The 18,910-nt window shown below is 39.4% G+C and overlaps 1 protein-coding gene across 5 annotated transcripts in view; it reads right to left on the minus strand.

The window, feature by feature from the left end:
* The window catches only part of ryr2b (ryanodine receptor 2b (cardiac)), a 69,524-nt gene that overhangs the window by 29,382 nt on the left and 21,232 nt on the right, over positions 1-18,910 (minus strand). For 4 of the 5 annotated variants that reach the window (XM_084376373.1, XM_084376377.1, XM_084376376.1 and 1 more), the window contains exons 36-65: positions 18,550-18,763; positions 17,864-18,442; positions 17,574-17,774; positions 16,646-16,751; positions 16,373-16,513; positions 15,856-16,132; positions 15,582-15,696; positions 15,209-15,341; positions 14,644-14,747; positions 13,418-13,553; positions 12,465-12,651; positions 11,766-11,874; positions 10,205-10,325; positions 9,884-10,053; positions 9,160-9,380; positions 8,506-8,596; positions 8,256-8,396; positions 6,393-6,556; positions 6,140-6,218; positions 5,818-5,907; positions 5,423-5,560; positions 5,223-5,300; positions 4,208-4,283; positions 3,959-4,082; positions 3,507-3,622; positions 3,096-3,172; positions 1,863-1,984; positions 1,581-1,630; positions 1,253-1,313; positions 252-499 (exon numbers count right to left, since the gene is read on the minus strand). In XM_084376373.1, the coding sequence (XP_084232499.1) occupies positions 252-499; positions 1,253-1,313; positions 1,581-1,630; positions 1,863-1,984; positions 3,096-3,172; positions 3,507-3,622; positions 3,959-4,082; positions 4,208-4,283; positions 5,223-5,300; positions 5,423-5,560; positions 5,818-5,907; positions 6,140-6,218; positions 6,393-6,556; positions 8,256-8,396; positions 8,506-8,596; positions 9,160-9,380; positions 9,884-10,053; positions 10,205-10,325; positions 11,766-11,874; positions 12,465-12,651; positions 13,418-13,553; positions 14,644-14,747; positions 15,209-15,341; positions 15,582-15,696; positions 15,856-16,132; positions 16,373-16,513; positions 16,646-16,751; positions 17,574-17,774; positions 17,864-18,442; positions 18,550-18,763 (4,469 nt within the window). The remainder of the gene's footprint in view (positions 1-251; positions 500-1,252; positions 1,314-1,580; positions 1,631-1,862; positions 1,985-3,095; positions 3,173-3,506; positions 3,623-3,958; positions 4,083-4,207; positions 4,284-5,222; positions 5,301-5,422; positions 5,561-5,817; positions 5,908-6,139; positions 6,219-6,392; positions 6,557-8,255; positions 8,397-8,505; positions 8,597-9,159; positions 9,381-9,883; positions 10,054-10,204; positions 10,326-11,765; positions 11,875-12,464; positions 12,652-13,417; positions 13,554-14,643; positions 14,748-15,208; positions 15,342-15,581; positions 15,697-15,855; positions 16,133-16,372; positions 16,514-16,645; positions 16,752-17,573; positions 17,775-17,863; positions 18,443-18,549; positions 18,764-18,910) is intronic. The other variant, XM_084376374.1, reaches the window with a different exon arrangement.

The following is an 18,910-nucleotide window of genomic DNA, read 5'->3' on the forward strand; positions in this document are numbered from 1 at the left end:
TGCTCTGTGGTCATGACTGAGACACTTAATGAGAGCTGGTTTCAAAGATGAGGAAGGTGAAGTGGAGGGGAGGGTGTCCCCGAGTGATTTCAGGGGTGTGGAAACCAGCTGTTCATCCAGATCCACAGCATACGGAGGGAAATGAATGAGACTAATGATAACATGCTGTGGTGGTTTTAATTTTACTATAGTGACATGATATGTTCACAGTCTTCATTTGTATCTCTGTATTTTATTAAGGTAGCCCTTACCCAGGAGGTCCACTCCATAGTTTTGCATGCCAGCATGCTGGAAGAGGAAAGTGAGAGTAGGAAGAAGAATGGAGGTTGTGTAGCTGAGAACTTTGGCCACTCCTCTGGCCTGTTGACTTCTACTCTGAGGCAAACAAACTAAGGTCACGGACAGGTTCTCCACAGTCATCTCCAGATCAGCTGCAGCTGCCTCAAAGAATGAATGCAGGGATGCTTGGATAGACTCTGGGGCTGACTTCATCAAGGTCCTAAGGCCAAGGGGTGAAAAAAGGGTTTGTGAAAAGCAAAGATTTCTGTATGTACAGTATGTTAGAGCTGAAAAGATTAGTTGCTTGAGCGTTTCAAGTTATTTTCACGCAAAAACGGCAAACATTTGGTGGTTTCAGCTTCTTAAATGTGAGTATTTGCTGCTTGTCTTTGTCATTTAGGATAGTAAATGGAAAATCTTTTGATATGGACTGTTGGTTGGACAAAAGAATACATCACTCTGGGCTCTGCGAAAGCGTAATGACATTTTTCACTTTCCTTTTTTTCCCCTTCATTTTATAGATTAAATGACTAAATGTGACAATATTTAATTATGAAAATAAATTGCGTGATTAAAGTTATAATCAATTTGATTTTTGCAAAAATAGATCATGTAAAAGGAACAATGTTATTTGAAAAGTGCACAAAATCAAATTGTTGGTGCAGTGCTCTTTTATTTAGCTATAATAAAAGCAGCTAAGTGTCCTAAATCAGTTGCTAATCTATCCACCAGACAAGCCCAAATGACATCAATCTCTTCAGAGCCGAGATTCTACTTCTAGCTTCATGCATCAGAGGCATTGTCCTCTGGGAGTAAAAGTGATATCAACCACAATTAGATAGCATCAGTGTATCAGTGGCTCAATTACACCAATCATCTCATCCTCAGACATGGTGGAGTGACACTAATATGACCGCAGGCAGAGCGAGGGGATTGATTCAGGCAGAATGTGACAGTAGTGCCATCTAGCTACCTGGCATCCAGAGCCTGAGCCAAGACATGGAGGCAGCTTGCAACTAAGGAGGCTTCATTTCCTTGGGAAAAAACACAAACACACACACACACATTAAATTTAAAATCTCAGCACATATGGGCAGACAAAATGATATGCAGCGACATAACATGCAGAAACACACAAGGAATCTTTGGCGATTACATCTCAGAGTGCGCAGAAACAAAATTAACGTTGAACATTACCGACACAATTGTGGCCAACCAAAGAGCAAACGAAGGAAGTTACAAACAAGAGAACAAGTGGTGCAAATGAATGTCTGAATAAGATTTATTTCCACCATCCTTACCAAAGAGTGAGGTCCTGTGTCTTACAAGAGCTGCAAGCTTACAAAAGAGGCTGGATGTGAGGAGAAAAGACAAGTGAAGTAATGAGAGGGGAGTGGAAAAAGTAATTATGTGACACGAAATCAGAAGAATGGCAGCAAAGAAGAATGAGGATTCTTCTGTTAAAAAAACTTAAATGAAAGAAAACTGTTATTATGCCAAACATGTCTGAAGACATTGTCACATAACAATACAATGTGCAAGAGCAGAAGAACACTGAAAGTTTGGCTGGGGGTGGCACATACCTTGCAATCATCTCTTTTTCCTTTTTTGAGGCATGGCTTCGATTACTACCTGAGCTGAGTGAAGTGGACAGGAAATACAGACGATGGCTCTTCAGATATTGTTCCAAAAGAGGAAGGATAACCTGTTGAACAGAGTAGAGGTAACTTGTTTTTCATGTGTTATTGTCAGTTTTCAGTTTTATATTTATGCGTCTTGACTTGTAGAACTTGCTTTCATCTTTATTTATATTTACTTACATATTTTTGACTGTTTATTGTTTTGCACCAATATACCAGAGTAATGAATACATTCCCTTTGAATTTCTTCTGACCAGCTTCAAAGTGTCATAAACTAAAAAAATATATTTTGTTTGATGTTGAAGGTTCTCAGTCATCTTATACTTAGAATTACCCTGTTTGACAACATCGCATAACTTCTGTGCTCGCTTCTCCCAAAGCTTCATTGAAGCGAGACTCACTGAGAAAAATATTTAATTCAAAGACAAGTTTTTTATTCTTGGCTGCATCTTAACATCAAATAGCTAATTCTAGAAGTCTTGTATCACTTTTTAGTTGGACACATTTTCTCATAAATCAGCCGAGTCTTGAGATCATGACCGGAATTTCGAAGAATTTCTCGGAGTCTGAGCAGTGCCTTCCCTTTAAACATGAGTTTGTAATGATGGAGCCAACAATGACCTGAGGGGGGAAAGAGGTTAAACATTTTGCACTTGATTAGCTCTTCCTGAGAAGGAACTGCAATTACCAAACAGACAAACGGACAGCCGCACAGAGACATGCGTGGTTGTGTGAGTATGTGGTTGAGTGGGATGTGTGGGCTTTAGAGATCTGTGGCTTGACTGTTCATGGTCTTGGCTGACTGGTTCTGACTCAGGGGTTCCCATCAATGAAAAATAAACCCTTTTCATTCGCTGTCTCCTTAGAGGCAGAACTGTGTGGGAAGCTTTAATCAATCCTGATGGCAATCGACACACCCACATGGATATTCAAAATGGTTAAATAAATTACACAGCCACAAAGGGTTTTACTTAGGGGGGTTGCCCTTGGCAACCATCTAACAAAACTAATTAGATGACGTAAATGGGAAAAAAAACAAAAAAAAAACGGTAAAGTAGAGGAAAGAAAGTGGCATTGGAAAAAATGTAATTGGAAGGAGGTGAAATCAATGTTAGAGATTCCATATCAGACAGTAGATTTCAACTGTAATTACATATGCATTGATCAGAGGCAAACCTTGGGAAAAAAATGTATTGGTTGCTGGTGTGGAGCTCTCTCTCCTTTAGACATCTGTCCTCTGGCTTGCATCACCTCTGGAAAGAAAAGTGCAATGAAATACTGAATCCTTTGCAATCAAAGTCTAAATTATGATGACACTAGAAAGAGACAAAAAAAGAAAAATATAAAGAATTAAAGTGTTTCTTTTGTAATTCTCAAGTAAGAAAGACAGGGTTATATCCCTCAGACCTGGTGTGAAATATTTTGTGATGATTCAAATTAAACTAACCTGACATAGCCTTGCTGAATGTAGAGTCAAAGGAGTGTCTGCATTCATTTTATTAATGAGTGTTCGTTTTATTATTGATAAAATGATCACTCACAACCCAGTGATGTTTGTCTTTACATTATTGAACACTATAATGTTACCCAGCTCCAGCATGTGCTCTTGGGCATCCTCAGTGTGAGACAGCAGCCGCTGAAGGAAAGTGTATCCAAAGCAGTTTGCTACGGCTGGAAAGTCCATCTCGACTGTCTTTCGATCCCTGTGGAGAGAGTGAAATCAAACAGGGCTAATGAAACACTGCTGCTTGAAAAGACGGAGTTCTAAACTTAAATACTATATAGTCTGGACTATGTGTTTTACTTTCATAATTTGATTGCAAGCATAAGTAGGAAGTGGGAAGATAAAGAGGCGATGCAATTGTCTTATTCACTGGCTGTTCTGTAAAGGCAGGGGTCTGATTGCCGTCATGCCTGCTAAACAGAGTTAAGAGAGCAATACCGCTGTGACATGGAAATGGAACAGCTCATTTGGTTCCCACCTCGTACAAACTGTATCGCATTGCCCTTTTGCAATCATAAGCTCATTCTGTACTCACCTCCACACAGTGTAGCCATTGAGCTGAAGGAACTTAAGTATATCCTGGGCCCTCTCTCTGAATTTGGTCTTCTCCTTAGCAGTCAGAGTATCATAGGGTACAAAAATTGAATGGCCACCCCCTGCTGAGAACAGAAACAGGTTGGATGCATTGCAATTTTGTTAGCTGTTCTGTGCTCCCGGAGATGAGAGGAGAGGAGAGGGTTTGAAGAAAAATAACAAAATAGTTGTTGACGCCATGGTATGGTACCTTTACTCTGAAGTTCTAATTTCTTCCTCTTAGCCCAGGCGTTGTGGTAGTTTTCAGCCAACTGTTCAGCCATGCCCTACAAAAAAGAAAAAAGGAGTTATAATCAGTTTTACAGCTGTCTGACAGTATGCTCAAATACTTTATTTGGAACACTGACTCTATGATACTTACCAGTTCGCCATTTGCAAATTAGTTTCAGCTAGCTGGCCATCCTTGGCTTAGCTTAGGTTACAGCTAACTAGTTGGCTGTGCCAGACTCGCATCACTCTTGGCTAGTAGAAAGCAATTGTTTGCTTTCTACAATTCATCATTTGTTGTTCACTAAAATCAACATAATTTTCATATAAATACCTTACATGTAATATATGCACTCAGATAATATTTTGCTGGTAATAAAATTAGTGAGCAATCACACAATGGGTAGCCAACTAGCTGTAACTTGCCATCACTGTATAGATCTGGCATTTGCTGCTTAGGAGCATGCAAGCAAGAAAATTGGGGAAGGTCTAATTTTCTAAGGTTTGTTACACTCCGTTCACACGTTGGCAATAAAGCGATTACCATAATACATGTAAATTACTTCACATTCTTACATATTACACCATTAAATAATGGTCAACCATAACAGCTCAGACAGTATTCACATGGACCAGGGGGTGAATCAAGGCCCACTTCTCCAACAAGATATAGAGATATCGTTTTAAGGCAACTTAACTTTTCAAGCAATGAAATGTGTGTCACTTAGTTTTTTTAGAAGACAATTATGTCTTTGCATTTAGACTTAAAATGCATTAACTTAAGCCAGCTACATGATTGAATAAAATAAATAATCCTGTTTACATGGAATAACATATCATTTGGATGATTAAGGTGTGCAACATAAAGTGAAAAACACTTTTTCTTATGCACAGAATAATAGACATGCGTTACCACAGCTGCAGATAGTGTTAAAGTAGAACCAAAGCTGTATCTATTTTAATAGTGTAAAAAGCAGAAAAATGTATTAATCACTCACACATTGATCCCACGATAAGGTGATGCTGCTCATATCCATAGGTTTGGGACTGAACGTTGATGCTCCTTCAAAAGACAGCTAAAAGAGACAATAAACAGCTCATTACACTTTTTTTTAAATGTGTAAAATCGAGTAGAGTGAATGAGATTACGTTCGTGGTAAGAGATACATTTGGTGAACTGCATGTGCCCTTTACATACCTGTCCAGACTGAGAGACTCTGCGTGTACAGGTATGCGTGCCAGATGCATCTCCTTCTTTCGTCCTCTCTATGGTCCATCCAAAGGCCAGCATACTCTTAATTGTCTCTTTAATGGCCCAGCGGTATGCCTCCTTCTCCTATAAACTCAGAAATAAAGATAACCACTCATGTAACATTTAAATTAGTAGGTCGTCAAAGGACAGCAGAAGAGCAAAACATGCTCAAGCTATTTTGATAGCTTCAAAAGAAGCGTCTTGTCCACTCAATACACCAAAGACCATGAACTGAGGTATTTTAATTTTTTATATTACACACACCACATTTGTTATGCAAGTGCCCCTGGGATTTGTCAGTACACTGCTTTCTTTACTGAAAAAAAGTCTACTCAGTCTACCTTCTCAGCCAGGGCCCTGTAAGGCTTGAGGAGAGGGTGAACCTTGGTGTTCTCACAGAGTTGTTCCCCATGAACCCAGCCATTGGCAAACTATCAAAAAGTACACACAGATTCAGTAAAAATCTCACTCAAGTAAAAGTATGCAGACAACATATTAGCTCAACCACACTACTGAAAGATGTTCTGACACTGTCAATCAGAAAAAGTATCCTAGGAATGTATTCTTAAGTGGTTCAGTCCTGACCAGGATATCGTATATCAGCCCTACTTTGTCAGACTTAACATACCGTTCAGATTCGAGGAATAATTACACTGATATTACCTTGTCCAGAGACCACTTCTCGTGAGTATGCTCCGCATACTTGTTCACTACAAACTCCAGTCTCTCTGGCACTGACACACTAGTGCAGGGAAAGAAATAATACATAATTTAGCTCTGGTAAACAACAGCACATTGTATTAATGGAAAGGGCATGAAAAAAAAATGTTCATATCGACTCCTGTTTGAATATAATTGTTTGTACCAAAATTTTGTCCAAAATGTATACAGTAAATATCCCTGCTCAGTATCTTACTTCAAGGTATCGACAGGCTGCGGGTCAAAGTGTCCTTCTGTGTCCATGGAGGCTTTTTTGTCTGCATTGGACAGGCAGCTTGAGTCTATGTGGTCAGGAGGCACGGCCTTGGCCACTGCAGCCAGGCACTGGACGCAGAGCTTAAATAACTGAGGCTCATAAGGCTGTAGAGTTTGAAACATAGTGTGGGAAGTAGAAAAGCATGGGAAATGATAAGACAGGGTCAGGGGAACTGGGCAATAAAATGGGACAAATAATACCAGATTCAAGTCTTTGTGCAAAACAACAAAACAGCATTTCCCTGAGCTGTGTAGTGCAGAAAATAGATACAAGTAGTAATAATAAAATAGAATATAATAGATACCAAAGACAACATTGTTACTACAAAAAAAATGGGCATTAAAATAATTGTCACCACTGTCACCACAAAAATAAACAGCAATAAAAAGTAGTCATTGCATATTTATACGTACAGTAATTTCTAATAAATCTAGCATATTGTCCAGGTTCAAGGAACCAGCAATGCACTAGTCGATGTGATTTTAAGATTAACACAATAGTAGCTCAGTCCGTAGAGGACAAGAGGGTGGACTCGTAGCTATAGAGTTGCTAGTTCACATCCTGGGCACTGCCAAGGTGCCCTTGAGCAATGTCTGATATAGAGCAGTCCCCTCGTGCTGATGCCTCTTCAGACATTAATGCATAGGTTCTGTTTGTACATGTTTGTGTATTATGGGCCTGTGTGTTTCCAAAATAATCAAACAAAAAAGGGGGATTAATACTAGTACTATAAGTACTATAAGTACTTATTATTATTATTATTAGTATTATTATTATTATTATTATGTTTACAGTCTGCATGTGTCTGAACTTTACAAAGATAACACTACTGAGGAGGAAACCAGCTAATTGAATTCAAGTTTTAATTAGATACAAAGATATATCCCTGTTGCAGAAATGTTTTCACTGAACAAATTCTCTGTCGTGCACACATGCGGCCATGTAAAAACCCTGTTATAAAACCTACTTAGGTAGTCAAAAAATCCAATTTCTCAAACTAAAAATCCAGCTGAGGATCCATTCCCACAACAAAAGAGATTTTTTTAGTTTACATAATGAATCTGGTTAACCAACACAACACAGCCAACAAAAACCCACTTATTTACTGTAACTGGATACAAAGTACAGCATATAATTAAAATGGTAACAAAGTGCTGTACTGTATTGGGCCCTGCAATGCAAGAAGTTGAAACCAATCGAAAATAAGCACAGTACAATAAATGTGACAACCAAAACACTATGTGCCTAAACTACAGCACATTCACAGGGAGTTGTGCTGTGTAATACTTTTACTGTGCAATAAATTTACACCATGTACAATGCATAATGACTTCAGCTCAGTTTTGAGGCTGTTTGGTGTGACCCACAAGTGGGACTGGAAAAACCGAATCAGTCAGGTAAGTGTCTGCTTGAAATATGCTGGTGCCTGCTTATGGTGCACTGAGAAAAGATTCACTTATTGCTTTATGTCTCACATTTCCAACAACTATGTGAAGGAGTGGGAGGTTTCATACTAGGATATGAAAATTTAAGTCTTAATCTCAAGTGTGTTATATCTTCCTGCACTCTGTGTTTTTTTCTTTTTTCTAGAAGTTCAATAAAGGAGAAAATCAAATACGTGTTTCTCCTGAAAGAGGATGGATAAAAAAAGAGGCAATAAATCAATAGAATTACACAACCAAAATATAAGAACCCTTATTAATTTTCTGCAACTTTTTTAGCTCTTCGAAGGAAAATAAAATTTTAATTCTACATCATTTCAATAGGATTTTAAGATTGACACAGGTATTCAATATGGTTTACCTTTGTTGCCAATGCGTTAAACACACCCCAGAATAACTTTCTAGACAGGTGGAGCTCCTCTTCAGAGGCCAAACCCTGGTCACCCTGCCCTCCAGTTAATGAGTAGTACTTCCACCTCTCCTCATAGTGACTGGTCAAGAGCTGGTAGATGAAATATTGATCACAGTCAATAAGATTAATCATTTCATTTGGTGTATTAATATATTTTCCACATATACTGTAAAAAAAAAAAATCAAGTTGAGTTTCCACCTTTAGTGGCATCTTGCTGTTCTCTGTGAGATGGGGAACATCGAAGACAAGACGTCGAAGAAGAGGCTGCATCATAGATGGTTGGAGTATACTGAGGACACCGATGAGTGCAGAATTAGTCACATTAGCAGCCACACACCATAAACACACACTCGCACAATAAGTGATGCGATGACTGATTATCATGTCTCCGAAGAATGACACATGAAATTGAGAAGATGCCAAGGGGAAGATGTTGATTAATTTAACATTTAATTTAATTTGGCAAATTATATCTCAATTGGGCAAAAACAGGCTTGAAAGTGAATCATTAAATATAATGAGTGGAATTAGGATTGCGCTGATGTGTCTGCCTCTGTCAACAATTGTTTCTCATTTCTCTTCTTTACATGTGATTTGATCAAACAGCAAAGAGACAGTGAGGTTAGTGGATATTGAAAGTAAATGGTGCAATAATTCAGAAATTAAAAATAGCAAAGGGGAGAGGCAGGTACCAAAAATAACAGTGAACCAAAACATTTTTTATCTATCAGCAACTTGCTGAAAGTCAATATCCTATCCGCAGAAGTCAGCAACAAATCTTGCCAATAATAACCGAGTGGAGACAGAACAATAACTCTGGTGGATGCTTCATCATACCAGCTAAAACCGTACCTGCACACAGCCAACAAACAATCTTCAATAGTGTCTCTCTGAGCTTTTGTCAAGCTTAGAGCTCTGGAGAGGCTGTAGATTGCCTGGATGAGAGAATCCACCAGCGACGCATGGTCCTCCAAAGCACAGAAGAGAGCCGAACATTTGGTGAGCAGGGGAAGCACAGTTGTACACAAGTATCTGTTGAGGGCCAGGGCCATATCAGTGGATCCTAAGTCGGCCTGTAATGAAAAAGCGAAGAGCAGTGCACTTACACTGAGTCCAAATAACTCAGTGGAACTAAACAGACAATAAGGGACCAGCAAGCAGAAATGTTTCCTCGGACAGAAGAGGGATCAAAACAAATGACAATTGAATTATTTTCTAGATTTAGCTGCAGATCACAACAAGCCTATTACAAATGAATATTAAAAACTGATGTTTACTTTTATTAGGAGTGATGCATACTATAACGTTTCATGCATTGCATTCAGATGACAAACTATTATGTAAGCCAGTGTTGTTCAATCAATCAGGTCATGTTTAACAGGATTCTTCAACAGTCACGGTAATGTTAGGATATAGTACAGTCGATGCTAGAGTTGGGGGAGAAAGGGAGGGATATTTTTCATTGGGGACAAGGTGCTGCTTGAACTAATACGAAGTCACAGGTCACTCCTACAGTGTTACACTGGATTTGTCAAGCAGGTTAACAGGGCAACTAAATTCAATTATCTCTGCTCACAGTGTCAAGAGAGACGGCTGCCTGAAGGTCAGGAAGAAAGCCCACTTCTAGCAGGTGGAGAAGAAAACTCTGGCTCTCGATGCCATAAACCCTGTCCAAGAACAGAACCATAGCTGCCTTGTGGTCGGGGCAGAACACTGTGGATAGGTCGGGCTCAACCAGCACACCATCTGGACAAACAAATGAAGAATACATTAGATAAAAATGACCACCACTCTGTGTCTATCCCTCTCATCAAACCATTGTCACATAATCATTTTTCAATAGGCAAGCCAGGTTTCTGTATAATGGCTTTATTGTAGTAATGTAAGATCATTTCACCTTTAGACACTGAAGGGATTTGAAAAGAGATGCTGATGACTCCTTCAAGATCCTGAATGGGGATGAGTGACCTCAGAATGGCTCTGATGCGGATAGCTTCTCCTTTGCCTCCTAGAATCAACTGGATAAAAATTCAGAACAAAACACTGTTATTGGTCAGTCATTTACAACTTAGACTGCTTATACAGTAAGAAATACAACTGACAAAGACACAAAGTTATAAATATATACTGTATTATATTGTTTCTTACAAGTACACTGATACTATAAAATATTTAGGACGTCATCCTAATATTGAGTGGCAGAAACTGAGCAGGGACTGTTTTGTTGATTTATTTTCTGTTTCTGTTTGTTCCCTGCAAATGTTGTGGTTCTGTTCACACTTTCTTTGAATCTTATGTTCTTTTTTAAGTTTCATTTACTTTTTCATCATCTTTTAATGCTTTCAATGAATTTTGATGATTCCTGTCAACCACATCTTAAATGACTTTGTGTCTGAAAGATGCAACACAAAACGATACCTTGCCTTGTTTGACTTTGCACTTCAAAGCCACTGTCAAAGGACAAACATTTTAACAGCCAATTTTTATTAGGTGCTTATGCTGACAGTCGCTCAGCATAAGTACCTAATTCTAAGCATCTAATTCACCTCGTTTGATGTTAAAATATTGACAAAGGAGTGAGAGGAAGAGCGAACACTGGAGAAGCAGTAGGGGAAAAAAGTGTGTAGAGCCAGAATATTTTCACATCTAACACAATCAAATCAGAGTTGGTGATTGTAGGAACAGCTGAAATTGAGTTTTATTTAGTTTTCGTCGAGTCTGAATGAAATGTCTTACAGTGATGAAATGACTGTTTCTGTAAATGGAGTCTGGTGGAATTGGCAAGAGCGACATAGCGGATGTTTCTGGTTTAACAAAAAGGTCCATCTCTGTTTGAATCTTTTCCTTAATGTTGTCAGACACTTAGAACAACAATCTCAGCCTGTCAGTGGCAAAAACAAGCACTTTTAGTCGACATGACTTTCTGTCAGACATTGAGAGACAAAGGTGCCCAAAAGGATTACATTGCAGCAGTAGTAGCCTGTGTTGCAGCTGCCTGCTGGGGCAATCTACTGGACCAATCCCAAAACGTTTTGTACCAATTAGTCATTTGCAAACCAAAATATGTAGACATAAGCCCCGGTTTTGAAACTACATTTTTTTCCCTTTAATGAAAATAGTGTATCCAATATTCAACAAATACGTGCTGTACATATAAATACAGTATGGTGCAACCAGAAGTCTCATTGTAGCAGAGTTTAATCTGATAAATACTGGAATCATTGGTATTGAAGAATTTTATGAACAAATAGTCACAGTTAATGTTTCAATTTCATGTTTAAACACAGTATGTGGACAAGGACATTCTTTGGAAAGGTGAAAGCAACACACTGACTTTTTTACTTTTGTGTTTAATTCTTTACAAAGCGGTTTGCAGACTTTCACCATTAGGCGTTATTGTTTGAGGCATCAGTGGATATTGATGCGAAATGGTCGCTAAAGGCTGGGGAAACACTTACATGCATCTCTGGAGCACAGCGGCCCAGCAGGTCGATAAGGGCTGAGTAGAAGGTCATGATGGCGTGCCCCATGTGAATGAGGTCATCATCATTGTCCTGGACAACATCTCTGTTACGGGAAACAATCATAATGGTCAAAAGTTTGTTATGAGTTTAAAATAATAATTAAGGATGCTGCTAAGAAATGCTCCAAAAAAAGCCTGAGGGAAAAATACTTCATTTCATTCAGTCCCACGCTCACACAGAATTGCTTGGTTTATAAAAAAAAATATTTTAGGCAAATAGTGTTTGGGTGGGCCCTAGAACATTTTCCAATTACAAGTTGGGCCGTGTCTTTCGTAAATTTGGAAATGTCTGTATCAAATATAAGGCTACAGCCAGTAGATGATTAGGGGCATGAAAACAGTTCTGAACATGCTTACATCCAATACAATGCTTTTTAACATTTGTGTATATTTTGATTGTTTTTGTATACTGAGAAATGTACAAACTACTAAAACTATCGAATTGTTTCCAAACTTGCTATTTATAGTCTTAACGCATAGTTCAAACTAGTGCATTAGACAGCTTTCAATGGTTGGTCTTTGTGTAATTACAAAACTACAGGATCAAAGTTATTTTGAATGCAGCATCAAACTGTTGATACCTGATTTAGCTCCTAAGATGTTAAGAGACAAAAATAAAACATTGAATACTGACAGTGTTCTGTTGGACTGGTACTTGATGCAAGGTCCATCCATTGAAGGGTCATCTGAAATCCTGATTGCTTCTTCCATGGCTGCCAGGAGACCATTTCCTCCATCACCGCGCAGGGCAGGGCCAAAGCACTCGGGCCGGCGAATCAGCAACCTCAACACCACATAAGCATTCTCCTCTACACTCTCACCTGCAGTCCAGGAGTGTACAGAACATTAAGATTTACCATCAGTGGGCTGGATGAAATTGCAGATTGTGTGCATGGGAGGGCATCTGTTTGTTTCTCTCAGAGATACTCTGAATTTATAGGACAGGAAATTGATAATCTGAATAACACACCAAGGTGATCAATAGAATAATGATACCCAGGTTAATACAGCTCATGGACTGCATAGAAAAGAGGGAACGTCATTTGGCTGAACTGTCAACATGCTCAAGGGCAATTTGATCAGATGCCTTCTGGGTACTGCTACAGAGAAAAAAATCAATAGTGGAAAAAAACGAGCAGTAATTACCTCTATTGCAAATAGCTTACTTAATTGGGAGCATAAAATGATGCAGCCTCTTGTGTCTATTTAACTTAGTTTGCCTACTGTTCTAGCACTGTAGCAAATATCTGAGAATGGATAAATGCCTTGAACAGGCTTAAAGTCAAAAGTGTACAAAAATAAATGCATGATACAGTTGGTCAAATAATTTAAAATTAAAAAATTAAGGCTGCCAAAAATAAAGACTTACTCTAAGACAAATTGTCAATAATGTATTTAAGCCAATCAAATTTCTGTAAGCGGACAGTTAAGTTTATGTAACTAAGAACATTTTAAATTATATAAACTGACTGAGACATCAGAATGGCAATCATCTATAGAACTATAAACTAGTGGTTTGATATTTTGCCATTTAAGCTACCACATGATTTCCTCTAAGTGTTTATTAGTAGAAAGGTAAAAGGTTACCATTACAGAAGACAGCAAAACGTAGGAAATCCAGGTAACGCTCGCCCTCCACAGGGTTCCAACCAATGTCAGGGTAGCCTTTAGCCACTAGCATCGCACAGCTCTGGAGACCACAGCCAGCAAGGTACTGCACCACCTGAATAGCAGATAAATTAGTTTTACAGATATTGGGTTATTGTAGCTACTATACAAAAATGGTTGACAGAAAAGAGATTTTTATCCCCAGGTTGAATCCTAAACACAGACTCAGACTCAGTCTCTCGATCAAAACAATGAAACGGAAGACGTGGGATTTGTGTTCTTCTTGGTTAAACAATGAATCGGGCCAAAATGTTCAGAGAAGAAGTAATCTTTTTTTTTTTTTTCATGTTACGCAAGTCTTTTTTTGGGTTTGAACATTCTTGGAAACTTTTAGGAAAATGTAAGTACACAACTTGATAAAATATATAACAAACGTCTCGTCATTTCTTGTACATTTTAATGCAGAAATGTTACATATCATATGTCTAACAATTTGTGTCCTCTTTTGGGTTTTAATTCACTTATTTCCTGTTTAATTTTGTAGGTTCTCTCCTAATGTCTCATGTTTTGCTTTACACGTCTTTGTCTTTTTCACATTTTTTTTCCTGTTCACCTGTGTTTCATTTGATAATTAATCCCCGTTTATTTAAGTCTGTGTTTTTCAACACCAGCGTACATTATTAAAGCGTGCCTTTTGTTTTCCCCTGTCTGTCTTGGTGTTTTGCATTTGATCAATTTTATGTTGCTTTTGCCCTCTTTTGATTTCAGGTAACTAGTTGTAGTCAGGCAAGCAGTTGCTCAATATACTAAGCGTCATGGACACTACAGCCGCTGCTGCATGTCACCTACATCCTGACTAATATTTGTCAAATATGCAGCGTTATTGATACAAATAAAGCTATTCAAATGTGAACAGACTGCTTTCTCCAAGATTTATAGTTAATTACTTAAATTTATAGCATCAGTGCATTTGCAAGCTGCATGGGAGGAGGGTGGTGGAGAGTAAACAGAGAGAAAATTATACACATACAGAGAAAAAGTGCCATCAAACTCCTGAGCACAAACAACAGAGATGAGTGCCAATGCAAAATAATTACTGATGGCAAAGTATGTTGATTACAAAGTAGAGCACGTATCTATGTATACATGACATAATGGATAGTATTAACAGCAGTACTGCAGAGAAGAGCACAGCATGACCTCACCTTCTCTAGGTCAGGTTCCCTCAGCGCCAAGGCCAGCTCGTTATTATCCATAACTGAGGCTGCTGCCACATCTAGAGGAGTGGCCCCACGCATGGACGGTGAAGCTAAGGGACAAAGGCATAAAACAATTTGAACACCTTCTCATTAACGTCGATTGAGGTTTCTTATCGTGGGGACAAGATTCCATCACCTTCACCTTCAGGGGTTTTGAATTCACACCAAGAGCAAGTCAAAAGAGAACTATTTTCTCAATTTTCTTTGTGTAAGATAATAAAAGTAAAAGGGTCAGACAAAGTGAACATATATCAATGTCATTCAATAAAACAGCCCTGCAGTAGACTGTACTATACACTGGAAACTACTTTAAAGAAACTTTCAGTGTTTGAAATTGAATGCCATCCTTGAGACAGCGCTATAAGCTGTGGCCTCAAAAAGGCTTGACAAATCAAGTTCTGTAATGTAATGAAGGGTTTTTGTATTGTGATGCATTACAGTACATTTTACAGAAGTTTCTGTTACTTTGCACTACACTGCGTATACATAAAAGTGAGAGAATATGGTTTACCTAGCCCAACACTGCTGTTTTCCAGCAGGTAGCTGAGGTGGTCAAACAGGGCGCCCTGATTGTGACGGCTGATGCGGCAAAAATAACACAGGAATCGACAGCAGCTGGCCACCATCTTGGGAAAGGAAATCTCCTATCAAAAGGAAATGAAAACATGGATACAAGAATATGTGAGTAGGTAGATGGTGCAAAATAGCTAACCCTGTGTGTAGGGAGTATGTCCTTATTAATGATGCACATCAGCTACCTTGGGCATTTTATAACCATTACCCTTATGGAATACTTTAAGTAACAAACTAATGAAAAGACCTGCATCATTGATTACACACATTTTGTCCATATTATGAATCATGAATTTTAATTTATCCATCACCTTTGATTCTCCTTCTCCTAGAACATTGACCATCACCTCCATCACGGTCTCATGCATCCCCAATGCCCTCATTAGGTTGGGGTGCTGGTAGAAAACCTTGTTATTCATGATGTCTCTGTACATTAAACAGTGCAAATTAGAAAAGTGGATGTATGATGACTTTTCATACCACAGATGATATATTGATGCCTATGTGTTAGAAATTATCCAATACAAATAGATAAACAAGATCACAATGACCATGAGGTGTCAATAGAAGCAAATCTCCCCCTACCCTAGTTTTCTGATCATCAGCCTCTCCTCTTCTTTCCCCATGCGGACACTAAGGAGGGAGCGGATTTGGCTCAGGGAGGACAGGAGAGCCATGGTGTCCTCCACTGATGCCTGGCTGATTGTATAGGCTCTGCAGAGGGCTCCAGCCATTTGTCCCCCAAGGCCCTGATACTGGCGGTGCAGCAATGAGAAGATGGCCCGAACCAGTACAGGGTCCTTTATTTCAGTCTCTTGAGCCCAGTGTACCATCGTCTCAGAGATCAGCTGTTTGAGGGACTCTGGTGAAATATGAATTAGAAGTTACCTGCTGTTCTGCTGTTGCTTCGTCTTTAAACTCCTCTCTTATAGCAACCAAGGTGATGTTACATATGGTATTAATCCTGAATCAAAGAATGATGCATGATACTATACAAGGGTAAGTTAATAGGGCATGAAAGAGTGATAAAATGCAATCGCTTTGGAGAGCATAGTATCATAAATGTTGAGAGGACGGGCTTTGACAATATAGATGCACTTACTGGCACTCTGAGGTCCGCTCTCCTCCACTTCTATTGGTTTCTTCTTCAGTCCGATGACTCTCACCACTAGACTGAGAAGTCGACTTTTCAGAGACATCTCGCCATCCTCTTCATCCTCTGTGTCACTGTCCAATTCAATTCCTGCACAACACCCAAAAAGATGAGATTTCCAAAGTGGCAATTATGGTTAGTGCCCACTAAAAGCTTTTTTTAAGTTTTCCTGGCTCAGTGAAGATTATTAATGAATCATTCAAAAATAAACACGGCTCCAACCACAATGTGTGCTGAGGAGATGATGGAAGTCTTGAAGAAGCTGTTGGATTTCCATTGGACATGGACAGTTCAGGTCATCCTCTTTGAAGTTCAGCAGCATGTTGATCTACAGACAGGTCATAGATCACACAAGAGTACAGACACATTTCTAAGAAAAGCCATGCATTTATTTATGTATTTTAGAGTGCACAGCAGGAATATAGCAGAAACCGCATCTCTTAATCTTCCTAGCTTCCAGTGTTTCCCACAGAAAGGCCGTGTACCTGTGGCTGTGGGGGGCAAAGCGACGGTATTTGGTGACCTGAGAATGATCCACAAAAATCGACTATCTTTTTCAGGATTGCTTTTAAATTTTGCCAACAAAGTGTTTTCCACCTTACCGCACACACACTGGTTTGCCTCACCTTTCTGTTTCTCTCTCCCAATTTGTGACTGCTCCATTGACTTTCTTTGTCAGCAGTATGTTTTATAAAGTCACACAAAAAACACAACTCCCATTTGGGTTATTTTTAACCCCTGATTTCCTTTTCACAACAGTAGCTGAGCCACATGCTTGTGGTTAATTATGTAGCATATTGAAACCATGGAAACCAATGTGGTACCGAATGATAGTTCCACAATCAGGTGCACTTACAAGTTGGTACAAATTAACAGCATAGGTAGGCCAATTTTAAATAGGAGAGGTTGTCTCACAATCAGTGTGATTACAGGACGGACGTAGATGTAGATTGAGAGCAGATTGTCAACCAGTTACGAGATAGCAGATGGAGTAGTTCTCTCAGATGGATAAAAAAATAAAAGTAAAAAACTTCTGCCATTCATGCACCTGGTAAGCCCACTCAAGTAAAGTTTATGTGTGGGAAACACTGTAATATTAGCAACTGCTTATAAGAATATAACACCATAATTTAATCTCAGCCCATTCAACCTGCTCCTGTGGAGGTGAGCGGAACTCCTTCGTTTTGCGGGCAGTAAGAGCGGCTGACATGTTGAGTGCTTGCATGACTTGGTTGTAGCGAAAGTGTTGGTTCTCCTGCAGCTGGTGCACAAAGCTGTCAGAGAAGGCTGCCACAGCTTCGACCCTGTGGCGCATCTGACAATCACACAGGTAGGACAGCAGATGGCAGAGCTGGAGAGAAAAATGTTTCAAAATCTTTTTTAATGATTTATTTTAAAGAAAATTACAAACATCAAAGAAATCTGATGGGGTTTTTTTACCTCAAGTTTGACTGCTTCTGGAAGCTTCATTTGAAGAAGTGCTTGTTTCGGGGTGTTATCTCCTTCTTTTTCATCATCACTAGCTTCCTCTTCTGGGGTTTCAGGATCCGTACAGAAGACTCTCGGCTCTATCAGGCTCAGAACTTTTCCGAGATCTTCATCCCTAAATGCCCCCATAACCAGCAGGGTGTAGAACAGCCTAATTAGAGGAACCAGCAGCAGCTCAATGCTGCCTCCTACAGGATCTCTCACACCCTGACTCACAGCCCATACTCCAGTTGTCAGCATCTCCACAGTCAGGTTCTTCAATATGTCCAGAGGGATTTCTGGGCTGTCAGTGCTGGCTGTTTCAACTGCACAGTCTCCTTCTATCCCATCACTTCTGACAAAACAAGGAGATGAGAAATGCATACGTGGTTTAAGGGATGTGCTAAGACTAGTGCTGGGAATACCATTGCCCCCATTTACATCATTAGAAGGGCTGGGAAAAAGGGTGATTTCTCTGGTCTGATCAGTCATAGGCACGATGTATTCGTGGTTCATCATGAGACATGCGGTGGCATGGCTGCTGAGGTGAATCTAAAAAACAAGAATATTCATTTTTTTACTCCCCAAAGGCCAATGTTTCCACATCCTGGTGTTGATTAATGTTACCTAAAAAAACATGAACTCAAACAGGCAATCACCTTAATAAGCAGCTGGTAAAATGCAGAGCGGAGTGGGCCAGGGAGGTGGGGATTCTGAATGGCATGAAGGAGCTGGGACTGGTCTACGTGACTGCAAAGGGCATGGCAAACTCTGGTGTTTCCAAGGGCGCATAAAGAGCAGTAGAGGAGGAGAGTGCGGTGATGAAAAGTCAAGAGGTCATCAAGTTCCGACAGCTCCAAAATGTCAACACACCTAGTCGTGTGTAATCAAAAAGAAAAGACAATTTCAGCGCTGTTGCTTGGTCAAGATCAAATTAAAGAAGGTCAGAATGATGTTATACACAAAACAATGTGCAATGCCTTGTGCTTGCAGATCATAGAGGAGCAGGAAACATGTGGT

The sequence above is a fragment of the Pagrus pagrus genome (assembly GCF_965226575.1).
Source record: "Pagrus pagrus genome assembly, chromosome: 15".
Taxonomy (NCBI): domain Eukaryota; kingdom Metazoa; phylum Chordata; class Actinopteri; order Spariformes; family Sparidae; genus Pagrus; species Pagrus pagrus.